The 13,943-nt window shown below is 36.0% G+C and overlaps 1 protein-coding gene across 1 annotated transcript; it reads right to left on the bottom strand.

Moving 5' to 3' along the window:
• Positions 1-3,580: 3,580 nt before the first annotated feature.
• On the bottom strand, positions 3,581-7,579 carry LOC108682936. Its single transcript, XM_018172201.2, has 2 exons — positions 7,390-7,579; positions 3,581-6,302 (listed from the first exon to the last, which is right to left on the bottom strand). Exon 2 carries the CDS (start codon positions 5,469-5,471, stop codon positions 4,839-4,841), a length of 633 nt encoding a protein of 210 aa, XP_018027690.1. The 5' UTR covers positions 5,472-6,302; positions 7,390-7,579; the 3' UTR covers positions 3,581-4,838.
• Positions 7,580-13,943: the final 6,364 nt, after the last annotated feature.

Here is a 13,943-nt window from a genome sequence, read left to right as displayed (position 1 = left end):
CGTTGGGCCTGAGAGCCTGTATTGTGTTTAAATTCTTCTGAGTAGGTAACCACTGAATTCTTGTTTATAGTAGGTCAGCGGATACAGTGGCTCAGGATGCAAACTGTGGAAAACAGGGCAAACATGGCACAAGAAAACATCCACAAGCAAGAGCCGCTGCTCAGACAGGATCCAACTACTTTTCGTATCAAACTAGAAGAATGAATTACAAATATGACAAAATAGGCTATCAGCCACGGCTATAAGCTAAAAAAATTGCGCTGCAACTTCTCCACGCGACAAAATTTTTTCTCGCTTCGAATCACCGACATGTGGAACAGCCTCCACGATGACATCGTTGGCGCTCCAAGTATGAACGCGTTCAAGAACAAACTAGATAAAGCTATGGAAAAATATATGTTCAGATTTGAAATGCCTAGCTCCTTATCGAACCCGGTGGAAGCCTAGTAGCTACTTCAAACTATCGCCAGTCATGAAAAGATCCGGTCAAATGACACGAGTTTAGATCTATGAACAAGGCACGAAAAGAAAAAAGAATCGGCGACAGGCCACATCAGGCCTACACTTTCAGCGCCGACATCACTATGTTATGTTATGTTATGTAGGACTGTTAGGCTAAGTTAAGATAGGTGAAATTATGTGGTGTATAGTGGGATTATATTTTGTGGTTATGATACAATTTCTTGAGTTAAATAAGATCATAGCGTGATTATTGAAAAAAATAAGAGCATTTGATTTGTGAGTGCTGATTACCGCTGTGCGCTGAACTCGCTAAGATTTATAGTGTGGCTATAGTGATATTGTTTCGATTGCGGGTAAAATCAGATTCAATGCATCAATTGTTTTATGTTGTGTAATTTCGACTATACGTACGCAGTTTTCAAATATAACTACCTTTCCTTGTGTTGCAAGAGTTATTCGTTGCTACTCACCAACATCTTCAGCATCATGGAAGCCGTTGCCAACGCGCAACCAGCGAAGGTGAGCGTAATAATTTCGACAACATATTTCTTCATAAATACTTCATATTCCTAAATTAATTGATCATTCTGCACACATTATCCCTTTTCCTATAATGTTCACTCATTTTCATGAGACAGCTATCGTATTGGTTTATTGTGATCATTTCGATTTTAGAGGCTAAATGTACCGTCAACGATGTACGACTCACTCAGATGTTTTAATAAACCGTATAATACTGTTCCGATCACGCTAGGCCGCTGGAGAGAGACGTTGTTCAGTTTTTTTTTTTAATTTATCGGTTCTATTGAATGCCAGCGACGTGAGCGATATGGTGACTTAGATGATATTGAAGCTATTAGGTTTAATATTTTCAACCAACTGTTTAGCTCTCTATGTTGACCATCCTTCCGAGCAGCGCTTGGTTACGCTACCTTAATAAAACTTATAATTATAATAGTTTGGACGGGCGTGAAATTTAAATATATTTCAAATAGGGAAGGGCAGGAATTTTGTGGCAACATTCTAAGATATAGGTTTCTGTAAGCTTCCTAAACTAACTGAATTTATCCTGAATAGTGCAAAACGCATTTATTTATTTCAGTTGGAGAGAAGACTGACAAAAATTTAAAGACTGAAGGTGCCCACCGAAATGGTCGCAACTTTTAGGAATGAGCCTGCTAAACCGCCTCTCGTGGCTGAAGAAATGTTGTATAATAACATGATGACCCAACACCCAAACAGAACCAAATATGAAGCTAAAGTTTTATACAAATACCACTGCAAACCCCAACTGAAGCAAGAGTTGGAAGCCGAAGTTAATGCTTCCCTTGCATTATACAAGAACGCCATCAACAATTTTAAGGCAAATCTTCCGCTGGAGCTGTGAAAGATTTACGTGGGACAAAACAGGGAAAAATTCTTGAAACTTTTCAAAGGTCATGACGTATTCCGGCGCGATTACCCACTCCAAGAATACCAGCCCTTCGAGGATGCGTCTAATTAACTTGCTTTACCTTTGAAACTACATGATGTTTTTTATCTATGTTGTTTTCATACCAAAAAGTATTTATTTCACTGTATCTGTTTATTCTTAGCCTGGAAATTAAATGTTTTGCCTAAGCTAGTAACCTAGCCTAAGTACACCAACTTTATTTATGTCAACTGAACTTTTATCGATAATGCTCCTCTCCGATTGGCTCTAATTCCTATGCTTATGTTGTTGTAGTATATGATACTACATGTTCGACATCGTACTTAGCAAAATCAAACAGCATATACATTCATCTTGAAAAAATCTGCAAAGTCTGCCAGAGACCGTTTTTAATGTCTACCACGTTTGGTTCACAGCCCAAATGCCTTCGTCCTGAACTTGATGTTAATCACTAATGTTTGAGCTCTGACTTCTATATTCAACTGTTCACACTCAGTGCTATATTATCAGACCAGGTAGTTCACTAGGCAGATTTGTTAGTTAAATAGTCATGACTTACTCCAGCTAGTTTAATACGGTTTATTATAGTTCCGGTCTGATTGCGTGCAGACGATGCCTTCAGAAATTTTCGTCTATATCGGAACGACCTGAGTCGAGACGGGAGATCAACTTGAATAGAAGCTAAGATGTTAAAGAGGCCTAGATGTTCTAAGAATTAAAGTAGTTACTTTTGTATACTTCTAATGTGCTACGACTATGGATAAATGAGTTACTGTTAAAATATGAACATATAACCTATATTCTTGCATGTTCTCAAGTTGTGCATTAATCGGCTTTCAAGTTGCAGTACGTCCTCCTTTTGTTATTTGAGCTTGTCTTCTAAATTGAGAGTTTCTGAGCATATTGTTGGCTCCCTTCTAAAGCTTTTATTACATAGTTAGTTTGCAATAAAACTATTCTGTATGCGCACTCTCATTCCTATTATTCTATCCTCCTGTTCTATTATTCTAATACGCAATAAAATCTGAGAATCGTTTTTCACCTCGCCGTACTTAGCTATAAATTATAAACATCATTATATACGCTTGAATTTAGTTTTTATTTAATTCTAAACAAGTTATGACAAGTTTCTCACTTATACCTTTATCGATTTACATTGCAATGAATTATTTTAAATCATTTTCAAGTAGTGTTGTTTTTTAATGATTGATTGGTGAACTACAGGAATGAATCATTGTGGCTGTTATAGACTCACTTAGCACGCTACTCATCAGGAATGACTGGACCAAATGTGCCGTTGTCCGCTGCTCACCACAGATAACGTCGCTCAACATTGCAGGGCGGCTCAGTGGTTATATTACAGAGTGCCTAAATTGTTGCAGTGAGTTACGGGTTCGATCCCAGCAAAACTAGCTCTCTGCCGCCACTAGTAAAGTTTCATCCCATCGTGCGTTTACAATCGTAAATTTAAGCGTCATATGAAGCATATGTATTCGACCAGTTAGGTACGACGAATTTAATCTAATTTGACCTAACGGAAAGTTTTTTGGAAATGTATCTATATAAAGGTCAAGCTTTGTATATCAACCAATGATAAAAAAACAGTTTTTATAACGGTAAAGCTTTGTAAATGAATCAATGATATATAAAAGCGGTTTTTCGCTACTCAGGGGAAAAAAAGCGGTAAACTGATGAATTTTATTACGAAACGTGCATTTTTACTGTCCAATTTTCTCAAATAAAAGTAAAATTCTACTTATAAAGCAAATTGAAGATCAATGGAAATGTAACATTCAATTTCAATGCTCATAACCAACACAAAATTTTAAAATCCATCGCAACGCAGCCTATACTTCATAAATTTTAATTACGCTTTCATGGCATGAAAAAATCTGAGCTCTACAATTAAGTAGTTGACGAACATCGGATGTGTTGTCATTATTAGAATACTTAGTAAAGGTTTGACCAGCATGAGGATTGAGGCCATACATACTTTTCTGTTCATAGTACAGCAAAGTTTAAATTATGTCATAGACATAATTCCCGAAAGTTATGAAGGCGTTTATCTTAAATGCAAGTTTATCTCACAGAAACAGCACAAAATTTCTCGACTTCCCCAAGATTAATTTTCATTTAGCAGTTCCTGATCAATAAGCAAAATAAACTCGAATCCCTGATCAACGTTAACAAACGTTATTAATCTTATTATCAACTGAAATTATTGAATACGAACGGGTGATTTTACAGCTAAACGTCGCATGAAGGTCACTCATAAATAACAGTAAACAAAATAATTGCCTGATGCAATTTCAATCGAAAATGATTAGTTTAATTCTAAAAAAATAATACCCAACGTATTGGGATTAATTTACACAAGAACAACCAATCATACTGGTAAATAATTTTCAAACAAAATATGAAGGCTCAATTTGCTATATAAAGATAAACGTGGCAATTTTGAGGTTAATGGTGGCTACCCCAACAGGACAACCCCAAGAATTGTAACGCATTTCAATTGATCAATGTTCTTATAGGCAGATGAACAGTCTCAGTACAAAAGGATATACTTTAAGGGTTCACATTTTAATTCGGAAAATGCCGTTGTTCTAATCGATAAAAATTTTAAATCTACATGAACTCTTAATCAACAAATAATAATAACTAATAGATCGAAAAATAACATGTTGGCATGTGTACAAGCAAATCTCTGAACGTAAAAAATAACAGCAAACGAGCTTTTTTGCAAATTTAATGAAAATAATATTATTAAATCAAGCTAACAGAAACATATTTGTAGACCTAAAAAATTTGGACAAATTCAGGCTCCCAGGAAGACGCCAAATGACCATCACGGAAAATATTCTGGTCAACAAGGTTACTTAATGGAACAGTTAAGAAGATGGCCAATCGTGGAAAAGTCAACAAAAAATTCCTTAGAAGGCCTCTAAGCCAAGACCGTGAGTTCAAGAGCTTTAATTTTCTTCCTCGCATGCTCAAAATTTGGCTCGGTGCTCAAGATACGCTGGAAAGCTAGCACTTTCTGGTTGAGAATTCTATTCTCCTGCTTGAGAATCTCGTTTTCGCTGACAAGAGCATCAATATGATGCATCTCGTTCCGGTTAGGAGACTCTGCGGCAGCGGGAGTAACAGATGAAATCATTATTGGAGATTGGGACACAATCTCGGCATCATCTTCACGAGCTCTCTTACGGCGTGCCTGCACTGGAGTGGCCGGTTTTTTGGGCGAGGCGTTAGAATTCTTATCCTCATCCTTGGGATCATCGGTATCCTTGTTGAAGTTTGAATTGTCTGCTGCATTATGAGGAATTGAAATTTTCTGATTGTCATTGCACAATACAGAAAGCTTCTCGTCCTTGGTAATGCACTGCATGGCGTGAACAGGAGGAGCCCTACTGTTGTCTCCAGAGTTCAAGTTGACCGGTAAAGGATTAGCAGGTACAATAGAAGCCACCCTAGAAAGATCACAGCAAACTGGGGGCGAATTCTTTTCCTCGCCAGTAAAGGTGAGGCGAGCAAACACACGAGTCGGTCGATTTAGTATAGAAGGAGCCACCATCTTATTGATTGATAAAATGGTAATGTTACAGAACAAATCACACGTTGGCCCAAGGTTCACCCACAATATTCGGTGAAAATCCCTGAACCTGTACTTGACGTTTATGAAAATTCAAAGCTTATAGTATTAATCAAAAATTTTCTCAAAATATATTCTAGATACAAAAAATCCTATCTAACCCAGTAAACTTGCAAAGAAAAGTTGTTAAGTTTTTAATGGAAATAAGCTTTGTTTCACTAGACTTTGAGGCTATGTTCTCTACGTGAAATGAATTTTTGAAAATAATTCCCGGTTATTAATTGATAATAGATTGATGTTATAACTATTTATGATAGATAAAAAGGAGCAATAGCAAAAAAGAAACTAAAGATAGAAATACTCTATACTTCAGCTCAATTTAAGCTATTGAAGATTTAATGAGGAAGGTACCAAGTGAACTCGATAGAAACTTTCTATACAAGCTCAAGTGCGCTAGCCTGGATAGACCTAAACAAATAATTTCTACCCAGGAAACACCTTGATAGAAATTTTCTATACAAGATGATGGCACAATACTGGATTAAAATTATCACAAATCAGTCCAACAGAATTAACTGAGAACCTGATATGAGCACAAAACAATAAAAATTGCAGTGAAGTAAGCTTGACTGAAATACTCAGTACAAGACTTAGATACACAGCGAAACTAAGTTACAAGGAATTAGCAGTCGTTCTAAGAAGCTTCGATGAAGCTTGGGTATTTCTTGAGCGCGTGAGACTGGCTTCGTCCGAAGCACTGGCAGTGACTGGTTAAACTCTCAGGCGGCAGCTTGCAGGGGATGACAACGGATCCTGAGGAAAAAATTACAGTCAACTGACGAAGAAAACAGATTTTTTAATTAATGTTAGATTGTTAGTATCTAGTAGCTAATAAATTAAAGTTTATTTTTTCTCAATGCTTAATGACGCAAATGGCATTAAATTTGTGTTCCGGTATAAGATTTAAAAGTTTTTAGTGCCATTAAATTAAATTTTTAAAAATTTAATATTGAAATTTCTATTACTATTAAATACTACTAAAAGTTTATTAAACTTTATTTCCCAAGTTCAAATGATAAAACGAATTTTGTGGTGCGCATATCGACCACTTCGGAGTCAACGTGTTAAATATTACTAGCAGTAGCGCGTTTCGTATTAATTTTCTTTCATATACTGTATACATATAGTACAAAAGTCAAAAGCACAACGACTTGAAGATAGTAGCCTATCGTACCTATGTAGATCTGTAGGACTGTAGCTAATGAAAGGTCATTCAAATTTCAAAGTATGTAGGCTAGGTAGGCTAGCCTACATCCAATGAATTTTACATCAAAGTAGCATGTGAAATAAATTCAAACTGCTAGAAAAAAATTTTAGGGAAGAATTACGATGCACATGAAATGAATGTTCTTGACTTCATGCGTTTATGACGTAACATTTAGTAATAAATTAGCTATAACTCATTGATAACGAAAGTTAGGAATAACTCAACACCTCCTGCACAATGCACATCAAAATACCTAAATAACAAACATGGCTCCTAGTCCATTTTAAAATTAATTACATGAAATATGGCGCTTGCCACTTGGAGAGGCTTGGATACTTTTTTCTAACGAATCAAAATCGAAAATGACGTCAATTCTATCTGCGTTCTGCTGTCCCAAGGTCATACAGATATGTGGCAACATGCCTGTTATTTGCAATTTTTAAATTCATTCAAAAAGTACTTATAAATCAGAAAGAAATAAGCACAGTTATTATAATGAATTTTTCAAGTTTTCAATTTAAAATTAGCGCGGAACTAAGCTGAGCAATCTAATGTGGCGTAAAAATCAAGCTCTAAGATTGCAAGGCTCCGAGAAACTTCGTAATTGATGACGCAAACGTCCTACGAACACACCTTAACAACACGGTGACGGACACGGGTTCATAAGCACAAGAGTATGGTTCTCTAGAGTCACTTCACGTTTCAGGAAATGCATATTGATTGAAAAACTCATTGAACAAAGCAAGAAATAATTCGAAGAAGATTTCCCGCAGCACCGTCCTGCTCAAAAGACGCTGCTTAGCCGACTAGCTCCACAGCTTTCGGTACGGCGCACGATAAGTAGAGCCACCGAACGTTCTGTGTGCAGCGTTGCCACATCTTCCATTGCCACGACGATTTGTACCACAGTTTCGTCGGATCCCTTCATAATTTTTAAACTATCTTTCCCGCATATAAAGTATATTCACAGCGTTACAACAAAAACTTTGAATTGTTACACTTGGATGGTACTTATGTGATTATTTTCTAAATTCACTGATGTTTGAAAACTTATTGCAACCAGACAAGGGATTTCATCATGCTCAAATAATCAGGCTGAAAAGTCCTTATTTATCACTACATAAGTTATCATTTATTTCCTGTAGATTCCCTGATGTGGCACAAAATTTTGATGACAATGTTTAATATCAAAATTAAATTAAACATTATCAACTTAGCCGAACACTTTCATCGCATAATATCCAAATGAGAAAGAAATTGGGATCCTATTCCTATTCTTTACTATAAAAGAAGTTTGATGGTTATTCTTGATCACTAAACGAATAAAATTTGCATTTTACCAATCAACATATGGTAGTGACCTTCTTTTGCGTTTCTACTGATTCTAAATTTTTATATCAATAGAGGAGCTATAATTTTGACATTTTTAGATCCGAAACGTTCATCGAACGGTGAACAAATAGGAAGTGACGTGACAATGATCATGTGGAATAGACGATCAATGTTCTCAAATGCTATTGATATAATGAAAACTGTTAAAAATACGTAGCCGTTACGGCGTTAGTAAGAACCACACGTAACAAAGATTAAATATTATTCAATTCGTAAAATCATTATTGAACTGGCATCATATCACTATATATCATATTTTTGGCTATTATGTAAACAGATTCTAAGGGAAATATTATTAGTAATTAGTTATTCTCAATGCTTGACTCGACTTGTGGGCTAAATAAGATGACGCAACAAGACCTAAAATCGTCGCACATGTCGGTCTTTTTGAAGACTGCTTATCGCCGGTCGCAAATACTGCCAACGAAGATTATACATACAGAGACAGTATATATATGTTCGGTTAAAATGCAGTTGAAATGAAAGCTATGGTTGATACTTTGCATACGTAAACTTATCTGATAAAACCTTGAGCTTCAACCTGTAATTTGACTTGAACGTATTGTTATCACCTATGTGCATAAGAATAGCCTTTTGGAATCATACTTTTATGAGCGATAACGTAGGTAACGAACTCTGATTTCAAGAATTTTCTTATTATTGTGAAGGACATTATTTCAGCATTAAACTGCACCAAAACAATAAACGAATGTTTCTCTTTAAAATTTTAGGAAGTAACCGGAAAGCTTGACCCCAAGTTTTTTCAACAACAAATACCAAATAAAATTAGGATACTTCCACAATTAATTTAATTAAATATACTTAATTGCATTCAAAATTTGTTTTTACTATTAGGAATTTTCGAAAGGACTAAACTCTATTTCTTGTCATAAGGTTTTTGGTCTAACTGGTGGTGTAAAATATTACAAAATTTGCTGCTAGAGAAGAGAAACTAACGAATATGATGCAATCGCCACTAGGGCCGTGGGTTTATAGAAGTGATCACTGGACGTTCACGTTCCAGTGACACTAGAATGGAGACTGATACGAACGTTGGACGAGCGCCTCTTACTACGTACACATGGGACGTTTTTGGAGGTACGAACTTGTTACAAACTAAAGAATACGAAATTAACTTACCTCTCATAAGACATGTAACGTTTTTTGAAGATACGAACTTGTTACAAACTAAAGAATACGAAATCAACGTACCTCCCACAAGAAATTTAAAGTTTTTTGAAGGTACGAACTTGTTACAAAATAAAGAATATGAAATCACTGAGATGATTTTGTCATGCAATAATGTACATAAATTATAAATATTGCATATGGATATATCTAACATATGGAACTATAACTTCTCATGACAAGTAACGTGACACTCTTTCAATTTAATTTAAGTACATCCTTAATGACCTACCGTACTTGAATATGTGGAATCAACCCAGACAAGATGATGTATTAGCCAAAATAAGAGTGATGAATGTCGTTAACGAAATTTGTTCATGACAATACAGTAAGTGACATTCGTTTTGTATGGTAACTCGCAAATTTCAACTATCAGAACGCATTTTAATTTTAGGCATTATTTAGGTTATACATAAACTGCATTATTATTCAAAAACTGAACGGAACTTTAAAAAGTTACGATTGTGGCAGGCTCACGTACGTCGTGCTACTAGATTCATCCAGAACATGACCATAATTGCATCATGTAAACTACAGTGACGTATTAATTGAAGCACCTATATTACACTGATTAATTGATATGGATATGCAAGGTGTAACCATGAACCATGAGAGAAATAACAGACGGAACAACTCAGAACACGAATAACCAATCAGTCTTCATTTGTTTAAATTTCATTTAAAGATAGATGTGATTCTTCTTCAATTCCAAAACTTCTCTTTAACTCATCGGTAATTTTACTGAATGATTACAGATAGAGGCGGATAAAATTGCAATTCTGATCATTTCAGTTCTAATTTCATTTGAATATATGATAATAGTTCCTAAGTTTTAATATTTATACGCATATCTGTTATTATTCGTACAGTTACCAAATTTTATTTTAAAATTATTTCTAGCTTTCAAAGGTTGCAAATCTGAGCATTTCATTTCCATATTTTGAAACGCGTTAAGAAGAATGAAGATTTATAGTAGTGCTTTCCCATGCATCATCTATATTCTATAAGTACCAGTAGTTTTCTAGGAAGTGACATCTGCCACGTAAGAAAAGCGTCATACATTAGTTGGACGTTGACTAAGTGAACGTGACAGGAAACTAAGGAATACAGCAGGTCAGACCAAGTCAAATGTGTAAAGCCCAAAGATGCCATAGGCTTCTCTTGCAAGCCCCACATTGTTCCCCATGGAATTTGTTCTCAGGAACGTTTCAGCAGAAACAGACGTGAATTCCACTCACATTGTAATTAGAGAATATCCGCCCTGACTCAGTCACAACACTCACCAATCTAACACAATCGCATTGTGAGATCATAGATGTGATTAGGTCTTTGAGTCAAACACGGCACATAATGATGCATTTGCATCCATTGCTCTTGTGATGCTTCAGATAAGATACATGAAACGTTCTGGGTATTATTGCAGATTAACTACATCCAAAAAAAGGGTGTTTTTTTTTAATTATATGTTTTTTGGGGTGTAGATTACGAATCTGAAATCCATTTTTGGCGGTCGGCATCGGAAAACCGATTTTTTGCAATAATACCGATCACACGTAGCGCACGACATCTTGAATGAAACTTACCCGTTGCACTGCAACGGGTAAAGAAGACGAAAATGTTACCCGTTGCACTGCAACGGGTAACATTTTCGTCTTCTTTGTCCATAAATCTGGAGATACATTGCCACATCGAGAGATCACAACCTAACGCCAACTCGCAGGTTGGGTTGGTTCGCCCAGGTTCCTTTTAGATCAAAATGCTATCTAAAAAAAGGAACTTGGCTGACTTAACCCAACCTAAGAGCTTTTTGTAAAATTTCGATGAACAATCCGACCCTTTATATAAAGGTGAGTGGGTAACGTAAGTTACGTAACCCCCATGTTAGTAAGTCGCGAAAAAAATCGGTTTTCCGATGCCGACCGCCAAAAATGGATTTCAGATTCGTAATCTACACCCCAAAAAACAAATAATTAAAAAAAAACACCCTTTTTTTGGATGTAGTTAATCTGCAATAATACCACGTTCTGCCGCGAATTGATCGCAAACAATAACAACGCTCGTGATCGTGATTAAGCATTAGCAATACTTCTGAGAAATTTTATCAGTTACCACAATGCGGAGATACCTGACTATTTTAGAAATTCATGTTGATAGACAATACATTATATATATTGTTATAGTTAGGCAGAAGTTCTCATTAATATAATTATTTTATAATAATTTAATTAACAATAAAATAATATATGGTCTTCAACAAAAATTGTATTAAAGTTACCATCATAATAGACTTAGAGTGAGTATAAAGTTCAATGCATAGTATAGCAAAGCTCGTAATTCTGCAAATAATTCCAGCACGTGGGAGAAAACTTTGTACTGAACGTTCTCGCACACGCGGCCACAACTTCCCTTTCAGTTTGGAGAAGTCGTACGACAGCGCCATGTCTGAGGTCGTTCCTACAGCACGATGCAACAAAGTGAACATTTTAATAAACAGACAACATGATGTAAAAACGTACAAATTCACAATAAGTGCGTATCGTTTAGCAACGTAGCGCGGAAACACGTGACTGTTTTCCTTTACACTTAGGTATCCGGGATGCCTTGCTGCTAATCGTTCTTTTCACACTTCAATGACACATAGGATGCCATTGTATTTACGTATGTCACCAACCCCCAAAGGAAACGATACGTGGTTGAAACAGAATTTAACCTGAACTTTCTAGTAACTTCCAAGCAACTTAGCAATTTAAATGTGTTAATAATACAGATCGTGTTTTTGATCAGATGTTCGTTTCTACCGCCACCTGCTCCTGCAGTGACACGTTTTTTAATGTGAAATCACGTCTTCAATTCAAAATTTAGGTCTACAGCGCCTTCACTGCACATGAAAACCTTCGTTAACTTGGGTAGGGAGGCGAATGTCTGTTCTAATATACAAGAATATATTAGTGGGGATCTACTGTAATTTTCCCACACAGATCTCTAACAGCAATTTTTAATGTTAACATAAGTCATGTAGTTACCTTTAAGATAACAAAGTTGTTAAATACGACATGGAATTAATCATAACTGACCTGGTACAATTCAACTTAATGCGCCAATGTATTTCCTAGACAGGCCACGGAACGTTCAGGGCAATATCGTCAGACCGGTTCTGCTGACTTAGGGCTTTCAGCTTCAACTAAAGCTCCATCACAGCGCTGATCTTCAAGCGTTCAATCGAATGATGAGTAGAACTCGAGCATAATTTTTGACAAGCCTCGACACAGAATTTTGTTGTTGTCATGTTTAGGCTTCGCCTCGGGTGTTTCTCCACGTAGATAACGACTTGAAGATAATACTGATATCAAATCGTCTTCCTTGCATCATATAAATTATTGAACGAAAGTGATATCTGTTAAAGAAGGCTTCTATACACTCACATTTAAAGATTTGCCATAAGTCAATACCCGTTTAAGGTAATTAAAAAGTTTATGTGGTGAGTTCTTCGAATGTTGACTTGAATGATCTGTGAGAGCTGAGGAAATAACTGCCCAAAATTTCGCAATGCCTCAGCATTCCACGAATAAATTTTTTTTTTCTAGCTCGAAAGTAACCAGGAACGACAAATAATGTGGATAAGCGTTCGAATACACTCCTATTTATATGGTTGATCGCAGGCTTCAAGTTACTAATGCTCAAGAATATTCATAATTATGTGCGCATTAGAACGATAAGGGGACACGCGCAGGGTTGAATCTGATTACAATTAATGAACTAGCGTCTGGTGCTGTAAAATGAGTAAGGATTAGAAATGAATTGGCGTTCGGCGCTGTAAAATCACGGTAGATTAGGTAAAGAAGTAAGTTTCCTACTAAAATAAATCATAAACTTTACAATAAATCGCTATAAATGTCTACAAGATGCCCCATGTTCGCATTTCGAACGATCGCAAAGATGCAGGAGCGTCAGTTGAAGTTCAGAGACGGAATAGAATCGTGCGAACTGCGATCGAATCTACTAGATCTTGAGGAAGCAGACGTTGGTTTGGTTACGCAGCTGACTCAATTCTTTAAATGACTCGCGATAAAAATGTTTAGGAAACCATTAATACAAGGGATATAGAAACAAATAATCTGTACACAGATTTATACAACACAGCTGAAGCAAAACCAATGGCAAAAATCAAGTGACAAGAAAAGACATGGAATCTTGTTGCAAACTAAAATGTCAACCATTAGAAAAAGTTGAATATGCAAATTTTCTAATCCAAATTCAAAACCGCGTAATAGTTAGGCAATAAACTAGATGTACAACAAAGAGGAAGATGAATTGAAACTATGCTGGTAAACAAGAGAAGCTAAGTTATTAGAAGAAGGACTTGCATTCCTCTTATGATTCGCACGAGAATCTGGTGTAAAAATTAATTAAATTTCATTTCCTCCCAAAGCCTGTATTAATAAACCAAGAACAAAATTTCATTTCCGAAAAACCATAGGAATTATAGCTGATATTTGGAACTAGACGACGGGTTTTCCTAATTACAGGAAGCATCTCCAAAGAAATGAAGGTTTCTAAAAATTAGTTTCTGGTAAGATTTTCCGGAAAAAATGACATTGTTGGGCCAA

The sequence above is a fragment of the Hyalella azteca genome, unplaced genomic scaffold, assembly GCF_000764305.2.
Source record: "Hyalella azteca isolate HAZT.00-mixed unplaced genomic scaffold, Hazt_2.0.2 contig5692, whole genome shotgun sequence".
Classification (NCBI taxonomy): Eukaryota; Metazoa; Arthropoda; class Malacostraca; order Amphipoda; family Hyalellidae; genus Hyalella; species Hyalella azteca.
Note: the sequence above shows the minus strand (reverse complement) of the source record. Positions and strands in the feature narration are given on the sequence as shown.

Excerpts from the sequence above, each read along its gene's own strand:
- LOC108682936 (XM_018172201.2), bottom strand. The coding sequence starts at position 5,471 with ATGGTGGCTCCTTCTATACTAAATCGACCGACTCGTGTGTTTGCTCGC.